We start from the raw sequence: 20,995 nt of genomic DNA, 5'->3' as shown, positions 1-20,995 counted from the left end.
AGGGTTAATTCTAGACTTCTTCCTTTCCAAAGTTATAACTCTGTTCTCCAATAGTGAAAAATCTGGTTCTTGTTTTCCTTATTTAATACTATACTTATTTAATCTATCCCCCTACACGTAACAAATCTCACCGCTGCTCCCTGCCACCCTGCACACAGGTGCACTACTCACTCTGGTTGGGTTCCTACCCTATGCCAGATGGCCCTGAGCTATCATTTCCCCCACAGTCAGGGTCATTTTTTCAAAATAATTCATATACCATAAACTCTATCCTCTTAAAGTATACAGCTCAATGGCTTTAGTCTCTTCATAAGTTTATGGAACCATCACCACTTTCTAATTCCAGAATACTTTCATCACTCCAAAAAGAAACCCCATTCAGGTTCATTTTTTTGCCCTGGAATTTAGACCCCTAAAATTCCTGATCTCTGGCATTCATTTTAATCCTGTGCTTCCTGACTGCTACACTCTTCCCATACAATCAGCTTTTAACGCAATTTTCTTTTTTCTTTTTTAAGAGCTCAGCTTTTTATTGAACGTGTTACTAAAGAGGTTTAGTCAAAAAGACCAAAGCCCACGTCATCGTCAGACTCTTCAGCTTCTTCTCTCTTTGCTTCCACTTTCTTCTCCTCAGCTGGGGCAGCAGTGGGGGAGGGGGCGGGACCTCCTGCCGGGGCAGCCCCAGATGCTGGGGCAGGTCCACCTGCCCCCACGTTGCAGATGAGGCTCCCGATGTTGACACTGGCCAAAGCCTTTGCAAACAAGCCTGGCCAGAAAAGTTCAACATTTACACTGGCTGCTTTAATGAGGGCATTGATCTTATCCTCGGTGACTGTCACCTCATTGTCGGACAGGATGAGGGCCGAGTAGATGCAGGTGAGCGCTGAGTCGGAGGCCATGGTGCGGGCGAGTGCTAGACAGGGGCTGCCGGGCATGGTGCAGTCGCCAGATGAAGTGAGGGCCTACACCCCAATGCGGTCTCAGCTTCCTCAGAAGGACCGAGCACCTTAGCGGCAGCTGAGGAAAGCGTAATTTTCTTTCTATTTAGGCTATTTTTCAGTGGTTACCAACTACAGGAATTATTCTTTTTCAAACCTTTTCACTGAGGGATGCTGAATAATGTCAGTATGAGGTCTTTCCTTGGGCTCAATTTATTTCCAAATAGAGAATTTATAGAAATTTATAGACATAAAAAATAGCCAGGGAACTCAAGATGATCTATTTTAAATGTGAGGCAGAACTAATTTACCTAAACTGAATTATCTCTTTACATTAACTTGATTCATTTCAACATTTTTTCAGATTTTGTTTTATGTTCAGATGCATTCAGTCTAACCTGTTAACAATCCACAGTAGCACGTATCCTATATAGGATATTACAAAAATCTTTTTTTTTTTTTTTTGGAGTCAGATATGTCCTTTCACCATAGCAAGCATTAACTAGAGTATCATATGGTTTGATGCTAAAATATAATAGCTTAATTTTTTAGGATATTCAGCATTACACATTAAATCACTCCTAATGGCAAGAAAGTGAGGTTTATGTTCTTATTATTCAATTTAACATTTATCTTAACTTCTCTACTAAAGTCACAAGCTGCAGGTCAGAGGAAGGGACTACAGGTGTATCCTTGTATAGTATTATTGAACTCAAGTGCTCCATCTGTGGAAAATCTATATAGAATTCTCACTGAGGACTTCCCTGGTGGCACAGTGGTTAAGAATCCGCCTGCCACTGCAGGGGATATGGGTTCAAGCCCTGGTCTGGGAAGATCCCAGATGCCATGGAGTAACTAGGCTTGCACACCACAACTACTGAGCCTGCGCTCTAGAACCTGCGAGCCACAACTACTGAGCCCACGAGCCACAATTACTGAGCCCATGTGCCACAACTACTGAAGCCCTCGCGCCTAGAGCCTGTGCTCCGCAACAAGAGAAGCCACCACAATGAGAAGCCCGTGCACCACAATGAAGAGTAGCCCCTGCTCGCCACAACTAGAGAAAGCCCATGCACAGCAACAAAGGCCCAATGCAGACAAAATAAATAATAAATAAATAAATTAATTAATTAAAAAAGAAAGTGCCTAGACTGGCATTCAAACCTAATTCTACCAGCGTTAAAGTCCCATTAAAAAAAAAAAAAAAAAAAAGAATTCTCATTGAAATTACGCCAGAGTAGAAAAACAGGATCTATATTCCCTTCCCTACTTCTCTGCAAGAGGCAACAAAAACGGATTTCTCTGCCACAGACCAGAAAGATATCCCAGGGGCTTTATTACCTCTATAATGTCCAACATTATAGACAGTTCCTTATCTCTCTACCTCTGCCCAACTATGATACTCTAATATAAAATCTCAGGAAAAAGCTGTGTTACAAATGCATGCAAATGCATCTTCAAAACAAGTACCGTAAATCTAAAAAATAATACAAATGAATGTATATACAAAACAGAAACAGAGTTACAGAGATAGAAAACAAACCTGTGGTTACCAAAGGGGAGAGGGAAGGGTGGAGGGACAAATTAGGGGTATGAGATTAACAGATACAAACTACTATATATAAGTAGATGAGCACCAAGGGTATACTATATAGCACAGGGAATTATATCCATTATCTTGTAATAATCTATAATGGAATATAATCTGCAAAAATACTGAACCATTATGCTGTACACCTGAAGCTTACACAAGACTGTAAATCAACTATACTTCAATTAAAAACACACAAATCCCCTATCCGTCATTCAAGCAAATTTCCACCTTTAAACCCTTGCTATGAAGAATTTTTCATTTCGTTACCACAGTGTGTAGAATTTCTAAACTACTGAGTCAACTATTTAATATTATTAAAATTTATCAAAGTCTACTATGATAACAAGAATATTTATAGCATATGAAATTTGAAGTAAACAGTTTCAGGTTAAAATGCTAAATGTAATTCTGAAGACATCTATAATAAAATGTAAAAGTCCCTGACCTCTTTAAATTTCACAACATACTACTACACTATATACAAATGGCAGGCAAGAGGCTATAATTATATTATAATTTCATGCATTATTTGCAAAAGTCCAAATGTTACTCACTTAAGAAAGAGGCTAGGGGAAAAGAAACCAAACTCTTCCTTTTTCTTCTAGGCTCTTATACTCATGTTACTCTTAGTCTTATTATATCACTCTATTTCTCTTAAGTGCTTTTTTTCCCCTAAATATTAGTTTCTTAAAAAGATACTAATATTTATTATTTTTAAGAAGTCCACAAGCTCATATACTTTATATACATTAAAGTATTTATGGGAGAAATGATATAATGACCAGGTTTTGCTGAAATTACTACAGAAAAAAATGGAGAAGATATAGATAAAACAAAGTTGTCAAAATTATTGAAGCTAGGAAATGACTACATAGTGGTGCATTATTTTATTCTCTGTTTGTGAATGTTTGGAACTTGAGGAAAAAACTCTATGCGGGGAAGTTTCTTTTAAATAACTTAGCAGTTCTCAACTGGTGACAATTTTGCCCCCCAGGGAACATTTGGCAATGAGTGGAGATATTTCTGGTTGTCACACTGCAGGGAGCGGTGCTGCTACTGGCATCTAGTAGGTAGAGGCCAGGGACTCTGCCAAACATCCTACAATACACAAGACAGCTCTCCACAATAAAGGATTATCTAGCCCCGAAAGTCATTAAATAGTATTGAGGTTGAGAAACCCTGAAACAGCTAGAATCACCTTATCCTTTAAAATCTGTCAAATTGGATGAACTCTTAACACACAATCAGTAGGAAAACCAGTGTCCAACCTGTTACTTCCATGGATTCTTAAAATTACTTCAATTTCTAACTTACAATGAATTTTTAGTCTTTGGGATACTTCTTTCCTGAGTGTAGGGTCTGTTTTCTGCACTACTAGATTCTGCTGTAATCTTTTCAGTCTTCAATGAATCTTAGTCTTATGGTGGTGTGTGGACAGGACTTTACTGGGGTTACAGTGTGCTTGTTAAGGGTGGGGGATTATATCATGGCACAGAACAATTAAATGAAACTAAAAAATATGATGTATCTCAAATTTTCAGATTATCTTTTATTAATTATAATAACAGCTAGCACATATGGGGATTAATTATATGCCAGGTACTGTTTCTAAGTACTTTATATACATTAACTCTTTTAATGATCATAACCACCCTATGAGGTAGGCACATATATCCCCTTTTTATGAATAAAGAAAGTGAAGCACAGAGGGATGAGTAACTTACCCAAATTCATAAGCTAATAAGTAGCTGATCCAGGAAATCTGGATCTAGAACTCAGGCTCTTAACCCCTAAGCTCTACTGTCATCCTTGATTCCAGTCTCTCACCATTTTGCTGGGCATCACTTCCTACCTCCCCTCTGCCCAGGGTATTTGTTCAAAACTCTCGAAATTCCTCTTAAATCCTCATACCAAATATTTTACCTATCTTTCTGTCTCATCCATGACCATCCAGGCGATGTGAAGAAGGTGTCATCTTCATAACCAAACACGCCCAATTAAGTTATGTCCCTAAACAAAGACAGTACTTTTCTTGAGTGGAATTCTACTGTGACTCCTTTAATAATGATGAATTTGGAGTATGATACACAACAAAACAAGATGGCTGGTAGGTTGTTGGAAAATAATCACCGTGACACTATTATACACAAAATAAATCATATCATTCATACATTATGTTGATTAAAACTCTTGAAATTTATCTTGGCTATTTGGGAGCAGTGTGTTTATGCAATAGGCTTTGCTCCCAGAATACTGAATGAGGAATACAGCACCGTAAAACTAAAGGATTCTTATGCTTGGATATTTTTTCCACAGCAGAAGTGGTTATTGAATGTTTATCAAATGCCTTTTTTAGCCTCTATGAAGAAAACTAGTTGTTTTTATTTCTCTTACAGCTATTAGTATGATGAACTATTTTAATGGATTTTGTAATTTTGAAAAGCTTTCATTAAAGTTAATAGGAATTATTATTAAACATTAAAAAAAATAAAGGATTTAAAATTCACATGGGAATGGAAAGGTCTAGGAATAGTAAAGAAAATGTGAAGAAGAATGACTGCTATTACTTAATATCAAGGTTTAATCTAATGCTAAAGTAATTAAGACAGAGTATGATTGGTACAAGCATAGATAAAATGACCAGGAGAACAGAATAAAGAATCCAGAAACATATCTATACATGTATAATCACCTTATTTGGACAGAGATGCCATTGCAATATTTTAGTAATCAAATGGCATTTTCAATCACTGGTGACGGATCAGTATGTAAGAATAAAAATGAAACCTGTCCCAACCTCACCCCATAAACAAAAATCAATTCCAGGTGGATAAAAGACCCAAATACGAAAGATAATACATTTTCTGGAAGATAGCCTAATAGAATAACTTCATGAACTAGGACTAGGCAAAGATTTCTTAAACAGAACACAAAAAAGAAAAGATGGGTAAGTTTATTAATGAGAAAAACTTCTGTTCACCAAAGACTCCATTAAAACAGTAAAAAGGGGCTTCCCTGGTGGTGCAGTGGTTGAGAGTCCGCCTGCTGATGCAGGGGATACGGGTTCGTGTCCCAGTATGGGAAGATCCCACATGCCGCGGAGCGGCTGGGCCCGTGAGCCATGGCCACTGAGCCTGCGCGTCCGGAGCCTGTGCTCCGCAACGGGAGAGGCCACAACAGTGAGAGGCCCGCGTACCGCAAAAAAACAAAACAAAACAAAACAGTAAAAAGGCAAGCCATAGAGTGGGAAAAATATCTTTAGTTCATACATCCAACAAAGGACTTGTATTTAGAATATACAAAGAACTCGTACAAATCAATAAGAAAAATAAAGACAATACGATTAAAAGATGAACAAAAGAAATTCCACACGGGAATTTACAAAACTCCTGTTTTATACAAAATGTTCAACATTGTACGGAAATGAAAATCAAAACCACAATGAGATACCACTACGTATGTGTAGTGCAGGATAGCACACAAAAGAAACAAACCAAAAACACCTGATAATACGGGGTAAAAGGACAGTTAAATCCTGTTGTACCGGTGTGAATGTAAACTGGTAGCATCAAATCTGGAAAAAAATTTAGACTGGGGACTGAAACCCCATGACCCAGCAAGTCTACTACTAGGTATATACCGAAAGGAAAAGTATATGTAGGGGCATCAAAATAGATGTAACAAACATTCATAGAGTTGTTCATAATAGCCAAAGTTGAAAATGTCCATTAACAGTAGACATACAATGAAATATGACAGCAATGAAAGAGAATCTCACAAACATACTACTAAACAAAAGAAGACAGACTCAAAGAAGTACATACGAAATGACTTCGTTTATATAAAGTTTGAAAACTGGTAAAAGAAATCATTGATAATGCAGTCGGAACAGTGGTCAAGCTTAGAGGGAATGGATTATGATGCAGAGGAAACATGAGGAGAGGTTCTGAGGTGCCGGTAGTGTTCTATGTCTTGATTTAGGTAGTGGTTATACAAGTGTGTTCACTTCTGAAAATTTCACAGAGCTGTATAATTATTATTTGTATACCTTTCTGTAATTATGTTATATTTTAATTTTCAAAACTTACAGAAAATGTATTAAGGACATAGGACACTGGGTTTGAGAATGAAACAATATTCACAATACCTTTTTTTCCTCCAAGAAAGGAGTCTAAAGCTATGAAAAACTAACTAATGCTATATATAATTAAAAATTGAGTGTAAAATAAAAAAATATCTGACCACTCCCCTCTTACATCGGTTAACTTAAAGTGGAGCAATGACCTAAGGATAGAGAGAAGCCAGTATATATACATGAAGTATTTTGTAAATTAAAGGAAGTAGTAGAGAGCACAGAGAAAGAAAAAATTAAACTTGTTCTGGAAAGATGGAGGAAGAAAAGGAGGAAAGAAGGTTTTTTGCAGGAGGCCATACTTGTTTGATTTTTTAACAGTAGAGTTATTAAGGAAAAAGAGCAGAGGGAGGAGCAATTTTCAGATTCAAATTCTGTAAGACTTACCAGTTCAACACAAATACAGAATTCTGAGATCAAAACTGAGTAATATAGCATATTTAGTATTGTTTTAAAAGAGTGTTTTAAGTTTATTTCTGGAATAATAATATTGATAGTTGTACTAGTAGTAATAATAACTTATTGAGGCATTACTGTCTGGTACTTTTCTAAGTGCTTTACATGTATTAAATCATTCAATCTTCACAACACCTTCCTTATTGTACAGATAGTAAAAGTGAGGCACACACAGATCAAGCTTTTGCTCACCCACAGTTACACAGTTAGGCAAGTGACAGAGTCAATGTTGAAGTCCAGGCTGCCTGGCTGCTGGACTCATTATTTTGCCAGGAAATATGTGATTATTAAGTACAAATTGTTTAAATGGTTATTTTATTTATTAATGGGATCCAGCAGAATAACCTCCATGGACAATACAAGAAAGCATGAATTAATTCAATAAATATTTACTAAGTACTTTCTGTGTGTCCAGCACTGTGTGAGGTATTAGATCACATTTGTGAACAATGGGCACAGTCCCTATCCTTAAGGAGCTTATAGTCTCGTGGGGAAAAATGGAAAATAGATAATTTGAATCACAGTAAATTAAACTCTGAGAAATATAATGCAGGCAAGAAATAGGATGCTGTAAAAAAGCAAATGCTGAATATTTCAGAATATTTTGGTGTTTTGATGACATCAATTTTCTTTTCAGAGATGGTTTATACTTTACAACATTTGCAAAAAGTATTTTTTACTCTAAGTAGCCAAACTGCAGAAGGATTAAACAATGATTAAAACTGTGCCAAGAAATGAATTCATTTCTTGGATACAATTAGCTAATGTATCCAAATCCCTAATCTGTATTCCTAACATGGCAGGCTACACACAGAACAGTTCCACAGACTCTTAATTCTCAGCATTCTCTTAGTATTTTCTCATCGGGCTGTTTACATTTTCCTTTATGATCTGTTAATTATAAACTGCTTGTTCTCATCTATTTCAAGACTCAGAACTTTGTACTACATTTAATCAAATAAAGAAACCCATGCTTTCTCTCCAACAGAGTTACAAAACCTGTGATTAGCTTGGCCCAACTGCCAAAGCAAACCTGGTTATATTTTCATTTCTTAGTTCTTAAATGGCAACCTAAATTTTTCCTTTTCTGATGAACATTGGAAATGGGTGACCGACAAAAGCAGTGCTTCTGCAGTTTGCCGCAGGAAGTGCTAAAGTGGAGCTTTACCACATCCTCCCCACACTGAGCTCCTGATTGTGAGAGTCACTGCCAGTGATCCAGTGATCAAGAATCAAAGCAACACCACTAGCCCATCTCTACTCATAGAGGCTGACCTGAAAGCATATCCCTACACTTCTTAGTTCCCTTGGGCATAACTGAAGAAGAGGGGGAGAAAATACATGAAATGATTGTTGATACTGTGGGGTGGGTATATGGGAGGTTCTTTGGGTAGGTTTAAAACTTTACACAATGAAAGATGTTTTTGGCTTGGCCATGTGACTTTATTTGGACCTTGGAATGTTATGAAGAGGCTTGAAATGTGCCTGAGCAGTTGGGCTTGTGTTCTTGTGCTCTGGTGATCCGCCAGGAGAAAGAGCTTCTCTCCAGTGGATGCCCCTTCATCCTGGGCCCCAGAATGAACACCCACAGGCCTGAGCCCAACTTGAACCCCAGAGCTGCTCAGCCAACCTGCAGCCTGAGACAGAGCCATCCCAACCCACACTTGCAAATCCATGACTAAAAAAAACTGCTTATTTTTTGGTTGCTCTAAATTTTAGGGTGGTTTGTTACACAGCATTATTATGAGCATTTACTTTTTAGGTACTTAATTTGATTCAAATGCAACCATAACTTATTAGTAGACCAAAATGAAACCCTGGTGATTTCTCTTACCATGTATTTTCTGTTCAGTATAACCATTCTCTCATTCTCAACCACTCACCTTCATACCCACTCACTTCTAGCTGTCATCTTATTCCAGGATTCTATTCTATTTCTTACTCACCTATTGATCTTGTCTTTTTAAAGATGTAATTTACATACAATAAATTATATTCCAATAAAGTGTGCAATTCAATGAATTTTGACAGATATATACATCTGTGAAACTACCACCAAAATTGAGATATAGAACATTTCTATCATCCCCAGAAGTTTCTTTAGGTCCCTTTGAAGTCAAACCCTCTCTCAAACCCTAGCCACAGGCAACCACGTTTTCTATTATCAGAAACAGAAACCATTGCTTTCTGTTATCTTAGTTTATATCTTCTATAATTTTATATAACTGGAATTAAATAGTGTATTTTCTCTTTTGTCTGGCTTCTTTGGTTTGGTTTTTGAAATCTATTCATGTTTCAACAGTTTGTTTCTTTTTATAGCTGAGTAGTATTCCTTCATATGGCTATACCACCTTTCTTTTCTTCCTGCTGATGAACACTGGGTTGTTTCATATACAATAGTTTTTTGGCTTTTATATATGAAGAAGCTACGAATATTCTTATAAAAGTCTTTGTGTGGATATATATTTTAACTTCTCTTGGACAAATACAAAATTGTGTAATGGCTGGGTTATAAAGTTTAAACATTTAACTTTGTAAGAAATTGCCGGTTTCCAAAGAGATTGTTCAGTTTACACTCTCAAGTAGTGTGTAAGAGTTCTAGTTGCTCCATATCCTCGCTAACGCTTCGTATTGTGAGCCATTTTGATTTTAGCCATACCAATGGGTGCACAGAGGTATCTCATGGTTTCACTTTGCATTTCTCTGATGGCTAAAGATATTGAACACCTTTTCATGTATTTACTGGCCATTCTTATATCTTCATTCGTGAATGTTTCTCCAAATCTTCTGTACTTTAAAAAATTAGGTTCTCTTCTTATTATTTGTAAGAGTTCTTTATATTGGATACAAATCTGTCAGACATATGTATGCTAATATTTTTCCTGTTCTATGGCTTGCCTTTTCCTTTTCTCAAAAGTCTCTTTTGAAGAACAAAAGTTTTAAATTTAGATAAAGCCCAACTTTTAAATTTTTTCTTTTATAGCTCACACTTCTTTTGTCCTATCCAAGAAAACTTTGCCTACCTTAAAATTGCAAAGATTTGCTCCTAGCTCTTACATTTAGGTCTATGGTACTTTAAGTTAACTTTTGTGCACGGTATGATGTAAGGATTGATGTTCACTTCTCCACTGCATTTCCCTGACACCTTTATTGAAGAATAATGGAAGTCCTTTAACTTTGCTGTTCTTTTGAAAAAGCACTGGGGCCACTCTAGGTCATGTGCATTCCTATAAAAAATTTTAAATCATGTAAATTTCTAAATTTATAATCATGTAAATCTTATAAATTTCTACAAACATTTTTTTCTTGGGATTGTAGTAAATCAAAATTGCTACTTTAGCAATACTGAATCTTCTAATCCATAAATGATATCTTCATTTATTTGGATCTTTATCTCAGCACTGTTTTATTTATAATTTTTAGTGTACATGTTTTGTTAAATTTATCCCTAAATATTTCATGATTTTGGATGTTATTGTAAATGAAGTTGTTTTTAGATTTAATTTTCCAATTGTTCTTTGCTAGAATATAGAAACACTCCTGATTTTTATATACTGACCTCACTGTCCTTCTTTTATACTTACATAAATGCATTTATATAAATGTTATTGGAAATGTATCTTGCAAGTATTAGTCTGTGTTTGTGTATTGCTCTGCTAGTATATAAACATATTTATATAATATAAAGGTAGTTAGAGTTGGGGTGGGAATCTCCATGTCCACATAGAACACTGACATATCGAGGCAGTTTATCAGAGGCTTGCTTTACACCAAATTTGGGAGAAACAATGATGAGACACTCAGGTATTACTTAGTTCTGGCATTAGGATTCTTAAACAGGAAAGGAAGATAGTCACAGACTATATTCTAAATTCCTCAGGCAAGTCCATAAATACTGACATATATGGAAACTTTTTTTTAGTGTTCCTAGGTGAAACAATTTGGGGTGGAAGACGAGATGCCACTTCCAATACCTTTGAACTTAACTGCAGGAACCTGGTTCTGAGTTCTTCCAGCTGGGGATAAAGGTAAGGGGAATGGAGGTGGTGTAAGGGTGTAAGAAAATGAGGCTAATAAAAGAGCTGTAAAACTAGGGGTACTGTACAGAACCAAAAGAGTAAGTTAATTCTAATTTAGAAGTCTGACAAGAGCTGTAATACTGGTATACTAAAAAAGCGCTTACCTCACACAGCATTAGCTTCAGTGCCATGAGATGACTAAATCAAAATCAGTTAATGTGGAAAGTGATACACCACCAAGGCATTAATAGACTCCAAAGTCATGTCAAGATCTGCCTTTGTCACTGGGAATGATGTTATGTGAAAAAAAGGTATGGAAATAAATGAAGACCACCCAAATAAGAACAAGAAAAGGCTATTTATTCAGAGCTTGCTATAGCAAGGGAATCAGCTACCATCACTTGCACCTGGAGGAGACTTAAAGGCAGGCAGAGGAGTTGAAAAGCTTTATCGTGGGAAAAAAAGGAGAGGCTTCAGGTTATGCCCTGATCGGAGGCACCTGGCACAGAAGAGCTGAAGGTGGGCTAACTAGAAGCATCCTACATGACTGGCTAGGTGTGTGTATTTAGCCTTCTCTGGTTACTCCTAAGTTGGAAGTGAGGGCAAATACTAGGGAAGCTGTCAGTTAAAAATCAAGCCCTGGTCATTTAGTTCCAATAGTTACAGGAGTTACTTTTGGCTTCCTGGACTGGTTATTAGAGATAGTAGTCTTACTTCCTACAAGTCTGACCTGTAGATAGTAAGTTGGGTTCCTAGGCTATCTGCTGCAAATTGGGTGTCAGAACTCTATTTTTATACATGGTCTGGTCATTGTTATATATATTCAGTTTCTCAAAGGATAGTGTTAAGCTTATTCATGTATTTATTTTCTTTTTCCTGACCTTTGAGGATAAATGTGTCACATTTGGCTGGCAGATATTTTCCTGAAATCCTCATTCTTTGTTTTATACTCATTGATTATGTTCTCTAATTACATTTATTACAACTCACTCGTAGCTGACTGACCTCAGCTGGCTGCCATGGCCGAATTCTTATCTAGTGAAGCTTTAAGCCCCTTCCCATATGCTAGTCACATTGGCCTTGTAGGTAGACTTATATCAATGGAAGGAGAAAATTTAGGAATTTAAAGCAAATGAAATACCACAAATAAAAAAACCACTGAAAGAAATACTACTTCCCCTTTCTCAACACCATAGTGAAATTACATTATAAGCACAGATTAAGAAATCATGGTTCCAGTTGTTCACACAGGCCCCTCTGTAGTAAATTAGAAAAAGACATATTCCTAAGTAGAGAGAAAACCATGTAATTTACACATATTTATAACATACTAAATTTTTTTTTCATTTTGCCTTCCTCTGACTTTTTAGGTTCATTTCATTCATTGAACACACACTGAATGAACACCTACTATGTATTAGTCAGTCACTGCACTAGGCACTGTGGATACAGTGGTAAGCATAAAGGAGAAAATGTGTAAATTGTCCAGATGAGTGTTTTTGGTCATTTTAGTGTGTTTTTTTTTTTCCTTCTTTTCTTCTTGTTTGAATATTTAAGAAGAAATGATTTAGGGATAACTGTTATTCAAAAGCTTTCATTACAGAAATGCTGTGATGATTCACTTATAGTTTAATTCTTTCTTCTCTCTAAGGCAGAGAGCATATAATCTGGGTCATTATAAAAAATGTTGCTTGATTAGGGACCAGATAAGGCATTTGTTGTACTAGAGAATTCATTGTATAGAATAAATTTTAACTAAGAAAATAAGCATCATTGCTCTGGTAAGGTACCAGAAGATAGCATCCATATTTTATGCCCTTGACTGTAATGGAAGTTTTACTTGTATACAAATGAATTCTAACCAGAGTTCTTTCACTTTAAGACTTATAAACAGGGCTTCCCTGGTGGCGCAGTGGTTGAGAGTCCGCCTGCCGATGCAGGGGCCACGGGTTCGTGCCCCGGTCCCGGAGGATCCCACATGCCGCGGAGCGGCTAGGCCTGTGAGCCATGGCCGCTGAGCCTGCGCATCCGGAGCCTGTGCCCCGCAACGGGAGAGGACACAACAGTGAGAGGCCCGCGTACCGCAAAAAAAAAAAACAACTTATAAACAGAAAAATTATTTATATGAAACAAATACCTTTACATTTTAAGGGTAGCATTCTGTTCTATAGTATCAAAGACGATTTACATAGATTAATAGAAAATTGAGTCTTTAATATATGCACTAGGAATTTTGTGGTAAATACAAAAAATATATTACATGGCTTTTGATATTCAATGTTTTAATGAAACATTAACCAGCAGATTAGAACATTCCTTCTAAAACTGGTTTGCAACAGAGCCAAGCAATAGAAAGCCAAACTGTAGTAAGCTTGTGTCTCATGATCCTCTTCAAACACTAAAGAAACTCTGCAATCATTTTGCATGATGACTCCTATTCCCTATTTAAAATTTTTTTTCTGGCAGCAATATAAACATCAGCTTCATCCACTCACAATTATAATTTAACTATTACGGCTATTGTAGAAGGTAAGATGAAAGCTGAAAACATAATAATGTTTAACTTACCTCAGTAATCTATGAAATACATTTGGGATTTGTGACTGGATGAAACAGACATTTTCCTCCCCAATCTAATAGTAATAGGTCAAATAACACCAGAAAGACATCAGGCACAGAAAGGCAAGTTTTTCAACAATTCAGTATCATGGGTAATATCATAATCACACTTGGCAAAACTTGCCAAAATTTTGATGCAAAATACTAATTTCTTTGAGATTAAGTTCCAAGTCCAAACAGGAGACAAATTGCTCAAAGAGATGGACCATGAACCAACTCTGAGAACCTGTTTCAGGGCTTCCCTGGTGGCACAGTGGTTAAGAATCCGCATGCCAATGTAGGGGACACGGATTCGAGCCCTGGTCCGGGAAGATCCCGCATGCTGTGGAGCAACTAAACCCGTGAGCCACAACTACTGATCCTGAGCTCTAGAGCCCATGAGCCACAACTACTGAGCCCACGTGCCACAACTGCTGAAGCCCACGTGCCTACAGCCCGTGCTCCGCAACAAGAGAAGCCACTGCAATGAGAAGCCCGGGCATTGCAATGAAGAGTAGCCCCTGCTCGCAGCAACTAGAGAAAGCCCATGTGCAGCAATGAAGACCCAACGCAGCCAAACATAAATAAATTAATTAAAATAAATAATTTTTTAAAGGCCTGTTTGAAAAGAGAAGTTCTTTATACTGATATTTAATCAACCGGCTAATACCATCAGTTCAATTTCTTAGTAGATAGCTCCCAGAATTTATGGGGACTGGTTTGTCCAAAGAGGTAGTGTTCTAAGACTGTTTTAGCATACAGTCTGTTCCCATGTAGCTTCATGGGGAGCACAGAACAGAAAAATAAAAATGTATACATACCTTCAGATGTATACATGATCTACAAATACAAATGCTAGAATTTTTTTCCCCCAAAGGAAATAATGATGATAGGGACCTTTTAGTAATTGGAAACCTTCCAGCTGATGACAATTATTAAAAACTGGACAAAATATATTTTAAAAATCTTTTGGAAAGCGTTAAAGATCCAACAAGATGGTGCTAAGTCATCATTATAAGAACAGGGAGAAGATGGAAATCAGAAATGGAGATCTTGCCCAGCACGGAGAGCCACTTTAGCACTGGGGGCATTTCTTCACAGGGAAGAAATGACTGAGCAGCTGAGCTGTGTGTTTAACTGTCTCACAAGGTCAGGGGAACAAAAATGGAGTCTAGGATCTTCCAGGAGTGGGAAATCTAGTAAAACACCCCATACTTTAGGCTGAGACCCTTAAGAGCTACAACCTAAGGGTAAAGATGAACCAGAAGTAAACTAGGTCCTGCAGTACTGATTTGTGTCATTTCATTGGCTTGGAAAACTTCACACCCTGAACTTGGATTGAACTGGTCACAGGTGGCAGAAGCAAATGAAAACCCTCTCTGGAAAAAAAAGAAATCATCCTACTTTCAGATTATTTCTACACATATTTTCAAATATTAAATCCAGCACACAAAAATAATTAGGGGTATGAAAAGGCAAGAGAATTAGCAGAAGAATAGGCAAAAGAAATAATGGTAAAGGTCATAGGGTTAGAGTAGTACAGTCAATCTTTTAAGATTATTCTTAATATAATATTGTAAAAATGTGGTAGAAAAGAGCTAGAGTCTGTGGGAAGATGAGTGGTGGAGATGGAGGAAGGAGAGAGCAGTGGGAGAGTTACAAGAATAAGAGTCATTTGATGAACACCGTGTTAGAAAAGGTGAATATCTCCCTAACACCACCAGAGGTTATTGGTTGAGGAAATTCTCCTTTAGTTCTTCTCTTTTTTAAGTAACATTACATTTCAATTGTTTAATCATGCATAATGCTTCCTCCTAGCAGAGCTAAACCATAGTAGCTAATAACAAATGATATTCTAAATAGTAACTTATGTCAGCTAATGAATGATCTAAATCAAGAACTCTTGATGTGAGATCCTATGATACACTTCTGAAAGTCTATGAATCTCCTGAAATTGCACGTTTTAATAGGGAGAGAGTAAGGGAAATTTTCATTCTTTCATCTTCCAGTTCTTCTTTGCCACCTTCTAAAAAAAGTAACGACTTCCTGTAACCCACAGCAGAGGTTGCAAACTCAAATACCTTCAGGATATAAGAAATTTTAATATATCTGGCATGGCTAGGGGTGATGGTAGCAGGAAATGATAAAGTGTATGTTGAGCTGCAGAATATACAGCCAGGCTGAAGGCACTCTATTTCTTTTCAATGTGCTTGCTAAACAGTTTTTGAATACCTTATCTCAAAAAATGTGACTACTGTTTTAAAATTAAATATAAGTTGGAGGTTAAGATGGTGGTCTTGGTCTGAGATGTTTTCCATAGTTCTAAGTGAGAGCCACCTCTCAATATGGAGGATCAGGAGGGCAGAAAATAGGGAAGAATGGTCCCTGGATGTAGATGGGAAAACTAGATCCATGTCAGGGTACCAGTGACACAGGTCACTGTCAATCCTCAACTGAGGGAAAAAAAGTGCCTTAGTTGGGGCAGGTGCAGAGAAACCTAAGGAACCTTTAATCACAGGACCCCATCTCCTTAAAACAGAAGTGTATGAATTTCTCCTACTTACCCTTCCTTTCCCCTACTTCCCTCCTAAATAACTGCCTTCTTTAGATTAACTCACCTAGAGCCTAAGTTAAAGAACCAACTTTTATGGAATCTCTACAGTTGCATTATTTAGATACCTAGCTTTAGGGTATGGAATGGAAGTTAGCAATAATGTAACTTCCTTAGAAGACTCTAGTCTGATTCTTATTAATTTTGGTTTGCTTAGACTAGTTTTCAGATAAAACTATTACACAGGGCAAACAAACCTAAATGTTTTATTAATTTCTTCAAAACTCAGACAATATGCAAAATTTTGCACGTGGGTGCAATTTTCTGGAGAGGCTGTCCATAAACTTCATCAGTAATCCATATATATATAAAATGATAGTGTTGTACACAATGAACTTACCCAATGTTATATGTCAGTTATATCTCAATAAAGCTGGAAAAGGAAAAAAATGCTCCCTAAAAAGTAAATTTATCTCCTAATAACCCTATACTCTTTTTTTTTAATTAATTAATTAATTTATGGCTGTGTTGGGTCTTCACTGCTGTGTGCGGGCTTTCTCTAGATGCGGTAAGCAGGTGCTACTCTTTGTTGTGGTGCGCGGGCTTCTCATTGCGGTGGCTTCTCTTTGTTGCAGAGCGTGGGCTCTAGGTGCACAGGCTTCAGTAGTTGTGGCATATGGGCTTAGTAGTTGTGGCTCGCAGGCTCTAGAGCGCAGGCTCAGTAGTTGTGGCACACAGGCTTAGTTGCTCCACGGCATGTGGGATCTTCCCGGACCAGGGCTCGAACCTGTGTCCGCTGCATTGGCAGGTGGATTCTTAACCACTGCGCCACCAGGGAAGCCCCTATACTTTTTACTAATAACTTAGACATACACAAATAAATGGGGGAGAAAAGTCCTACACACACACACACACACACACACACACACACAGACTGTGGTTCTCTCTTGTGCTATTTAGGAATAAAATTTTTATAAGATTAGGGACTCTTTGCATTTTAAAAAATTCATTACTTTAGCACTTAGCTAAGAGAACAGGCTTTTAAATGCTTATAATCTTCCATTACAACATCCCACTATTCTGATCCTCTCCCATTGGAAGTGGGAATCACTGTAGAGGCAGGACACCTAGAGATAGAAAGTACTCATTGCTTGGCAAAACTTACACTAGTTTCCTTGCCTACATAATTGCCCCCAATGTACAAGAAGTACTACGTGCACGTCAATGTATGATGAGGACTATTTGGCTGAAATGAAAAGCAGTATATGACAAGCTCAAGAACCTTAAACGCTTCACTGAAATCTGTAAGACTGACGTTTATCATTGAATGTTCCTTTGGATTTTAAACTGAGGTTTCTAACAACTGCTTTGAACAGACATATGTTTGAGATACAAAATATGGTAAAAATGTGTTACTTGTGTAATACAGTATTTCCATATTATTCCCCTACTGACCTGGATTTCCTTACCCATCGTACAATGTATTCTAATGTGGAAAGCAAGGCATTTATATATTGCTCACAGTAAGAAAAGTATTATCCTCAAAAGCCACCTTGGTCTAAATGGCAAATGTATTCTCTGTTGGCTTCCAAATCTGGAATTTATTCTAGAACCTGCCCATTAAAATAACATGATGTAGTTACCCAGACTTAAAGAGAAAAACACCATTCTAGGAACAAGTATTTCACTGGACCATAATAGTATAGGTTAGGCAAGAAGAAAGAACTACAGACAGTTATTAGAAGGGCAGCAGGGGAATTCTGAATATTAAAGGGTAGGATACCAGGAATACTATGGAACTCTTCTATTGGAAGACAAGGATGAGAAGGATTCATGCTTCCAGAACACAGAAAGGTACATATCAAATACGTAGAAAAAGCAAGGAAAACTCATTGCTTCATTTAAATAACTTTCTTTAAAATTTCAATTTACTCCTTTGAGTGTGGGTTGGACCTGGTGACTTGCTTCTCATGAAAAGAATACAACAAGAAGTGACAGGATGTCACTTTTGAGACTAAGTTATAAAAAACTGTTACTCTCATATTGCTTGCACTCTCTCTGTCTCTTGCTTGCTTGCTCTCATGAAGCAAGTTGTCATGTGTGAGGTGCCCTGTGGAGAAGCCCACATGGTGAGGAACTGAGGGTGTCCTCTGGTAAAGGCCAGCAAGGAACTGAGGCCCTCAGTTCAACAGCCCATAGGAACTGAATCCTTCCAACAACCATGTGCATAAACCTGAAAGGGGAGCCTTTTCCAGTTGAGCCCTGAGATGACTACAGCCCAGGCTGTCATTTTTTTTTTTTTTTTTGCTGTTCCTTGCAGCTTGCAGGATCTTAGTTCCCTGACCAGGGATTGAACCTGGGCCCTTGGCAGTAAAAGTGCAGAGTCCTAACCACTGGACCGCCAGGAAACTCCCCAGGCTGCATCTTGATTGCAGCCTGTGAGAGACCTTGACCCACAGAATGCAGCTAAGTAGCATCTACATTCCTGACCCACAGAAACTGTCAGACAGTAAATGTTGCTGTTTTAAGCTACCAAGTTTTATGGTAATTGGTTATATAGCAATAGATAACCAATACAAGGACCTATATTCACAAGGGTACTCAATAATGATAAACAGAATATAACCAACACTTCCCATATCTTATATATATATATATATATTTTTTTTTTTTTTTTTTTTGGTGGCCACAAGGCTTGTGGGATCTTAGTTTCCCAACCAGGGATCGAACCCAGGCCCTTGGCAGTGAAAGCGCAGAGTTCTAACCACCGCACTGCCAGGGGATTCCCTAACTTTAAATGTTATAATGAATCACTCTCTAACACCATACACAAAAATAAGCTCAAAATGGATTAAAGACCTAAATGTAAGGCCAGAAACTATCAAACTCTTAGAGGAAAACATAGGCAGAACACTCTATGACATAAATCACAGCAAGATCCGTTCTGACCCACCTCCTAGAGAAATGGAAATAAAAACAAAAATAAACAAATGGGACCTAATGAAACTTCAAAGCTTTTGCACAGCAAAGGAAACCATAAACAAGACCAAAAGACAACCCTCAGAATGGGAGAAAATATTTGCAAATGAAACAACTGACAAAGGATTAATCTCCGAAATTTACAAGCAGCTCATGCAGCTCAATAACAAAAAAACAAACAACCCAATCCAAAAATGGGCAGAAGACCCAAATAGACATTTCTCCAAAGAAGATATACAGACTGCCAACAAACACATGAAAGAATGCTCAACATCATTAATCATTAGAGAAATGCAAATCAAAACTACAATGAGATATCATCTCACACCGGTCAGAATGGCCATCATCAAAAATCTAGAAACAATAAATGCTGGAGAGGGTGTGGAGAAAAGGGAACACTCTTGCACTGCTGGTGGGAATGTGAATTGGTTCAGCCACTATGGAGAACAGTATGGAGGTTCCTTAAAAAACTACAAATAGAACTACCATATGACCCAGCAATCCCACTACTGGGCATATACCCTGAGAAAACCATAATTCAAAAAGAGTCATGTACCAAAATGTTCATTGCAGCTCTATTTACAATAGCCCGGAGATGGAAACAACCTAAGTGCCCATCATCGGATGAATGGATAAAGAAGATGTGGCACATATATACAATGGAATATTACTCAGCCATAAAAAGAAACGAAATTGAGCTATTTGTAATGAGGTGGATAGACCTAGAGTCTGTCATACAGAGTGAAGTAAGTCAGAAAGACAAAGACAAATACCGTATGCTAACACACATATATGGAATTTAAGAAGAAAAAAAAAATGTCATGAAGAACCTAGGGGTAAGACAGGAATAAAGACACAGACCTACTGGAGAACGGACTTGAGGATATGGGGAGGGGGAAGGGTGAAATGTGACAGGGCGAGAGAGAGTCATGGACATATACACACTAACAAACGTAAGGTAGATAGCTAGTGGGAAGCAGCCGCATGGCACAGGGATATCGGCTCGGTGCTTTGTGACCGCCTGGAGGGGTGGGATAGGGAGGGTGGGAGGGAAGGAGACGCAAGAGGGAGGAGATATGGGAACATATGTATATGTATGACTGATTCACTTTGTTATAAAACAGAAACTAACACACCATTGTAAAGCAATTATACCCCAATAAAGATGTTTTAAAAAAAATGTTATAATGAATAACTTCCAGATAAGGAAAAAACAAAATGACAAAGAGGATTTTAAGTGACTTAGAGATGAAGGATGGCAGTGGTGATATCAGATACAAAATTCATAAATCTCTAGCTTCTTAGGTATCAAAACACAAGTCAAGGGGCTTCCCTGGTGGCGCAGTGGTTGAGAGTCCGCCTGCCGATGCAGGGGACACGGGTTTGTGCCCCGGTCTGGGAAGATCCCACATGCCGCGGAGCGGCTGGGCCCGTGAGCCATGGCCGCTGAGCCTGCGCATCCGGAGCCTGTGCTCCGCAACGGGAGAGGCCACAACAGTGAGAGGCCCACCCACCGTAAAAACAAAACAAAACAAAAACAAAAACAAAAACAAAAAACACAAGTCAAGAACAGCTTTCTGTCTCTTCCTTGTTCCCACTGAATTTTTCATGAACATTGGGCTGCCGGAATGTATATACTGTTTAGGAAAAGAAAAACACAAAACATTTTTTTTTAGAAATAAATGTATAATAATACACAAATGTGAGAGATGTTGTTAGTCATAATAA

At 37.7% G+C, this 20,995-nt stretch overlaps 2 protein-coding genes across 6 annotated transcripts in view; both read right to left on the bottom strand.

Annotated features, from left to right (window-relative positions):
- TANC2 (tetratricopeptide repeat, ankyrin repeat and coiled-coil containing 2) overlaps positions 1 to 20,995 on the bottom strand; it is a 348,234-nt gene that overhangs the window by 159,694 nt on the left and 167,545 nt on the right. The window lies entirely within an intron of this gene.
- LOC114889404 (60S acidic ribosomal protein P1-like) lies at positions 116 to 1,416 on the bottom strand. Of its 2 annotated transcripts, XM_029212667.1 has the most exons (2): positions 829 to 899; positions 116 to 753 (listed from the first exon to the last, which is right to left on the bottom strand). In XM_029212667.1, the coding sequence occupies exons 1-2, from the start codon at positions 897 to 899 to the stop codon at positions 555 to 557; spliced, it is 270 nt and encodes an 89-aa protein (XP_029068500.1). In that variant the 3' UTR covers positions 116 to 554. The 2 variants fall into 2 exon arrangements, with proteins under 2 accessions (XP_029068500.1, XP_029068499.1); XM_029212666.1 differs by having other exon boundaries at positions 116 to 1,416.

Source organism: Monodon monoceros, unplaced genomic scaffold, assembly GCF_005190385.1.
Source record: "Monodon monoceros isolate NGI ecotype Baffin Bay Population unplaced genomic scaffold, NGI_Narwhal_1 Super_Scaffold_9, whole genome shotgun sequence".
In the NCBI taxonomy this organism is placed as follows: Eukaryota; Metazoa; Chordata; class Mammalia; order Artiodactyla; family Monodontidae; genus Monodon; species Monodon monoceros.
Note: the sequence above shows the minus strand (reverse complement) of the source record. Positions and strands in the feature narration are given on the sequence as shown.

Excerpts from the sequence above, each read along its gene's own strand:
- LOC114889404 (XM_029212666.1), bottom strand. The coding sequence starts at position 935 with ATGCCCGGCAGCCCCTGTCTAGCACTCGCCCGCACCATGGCCTCCGAC.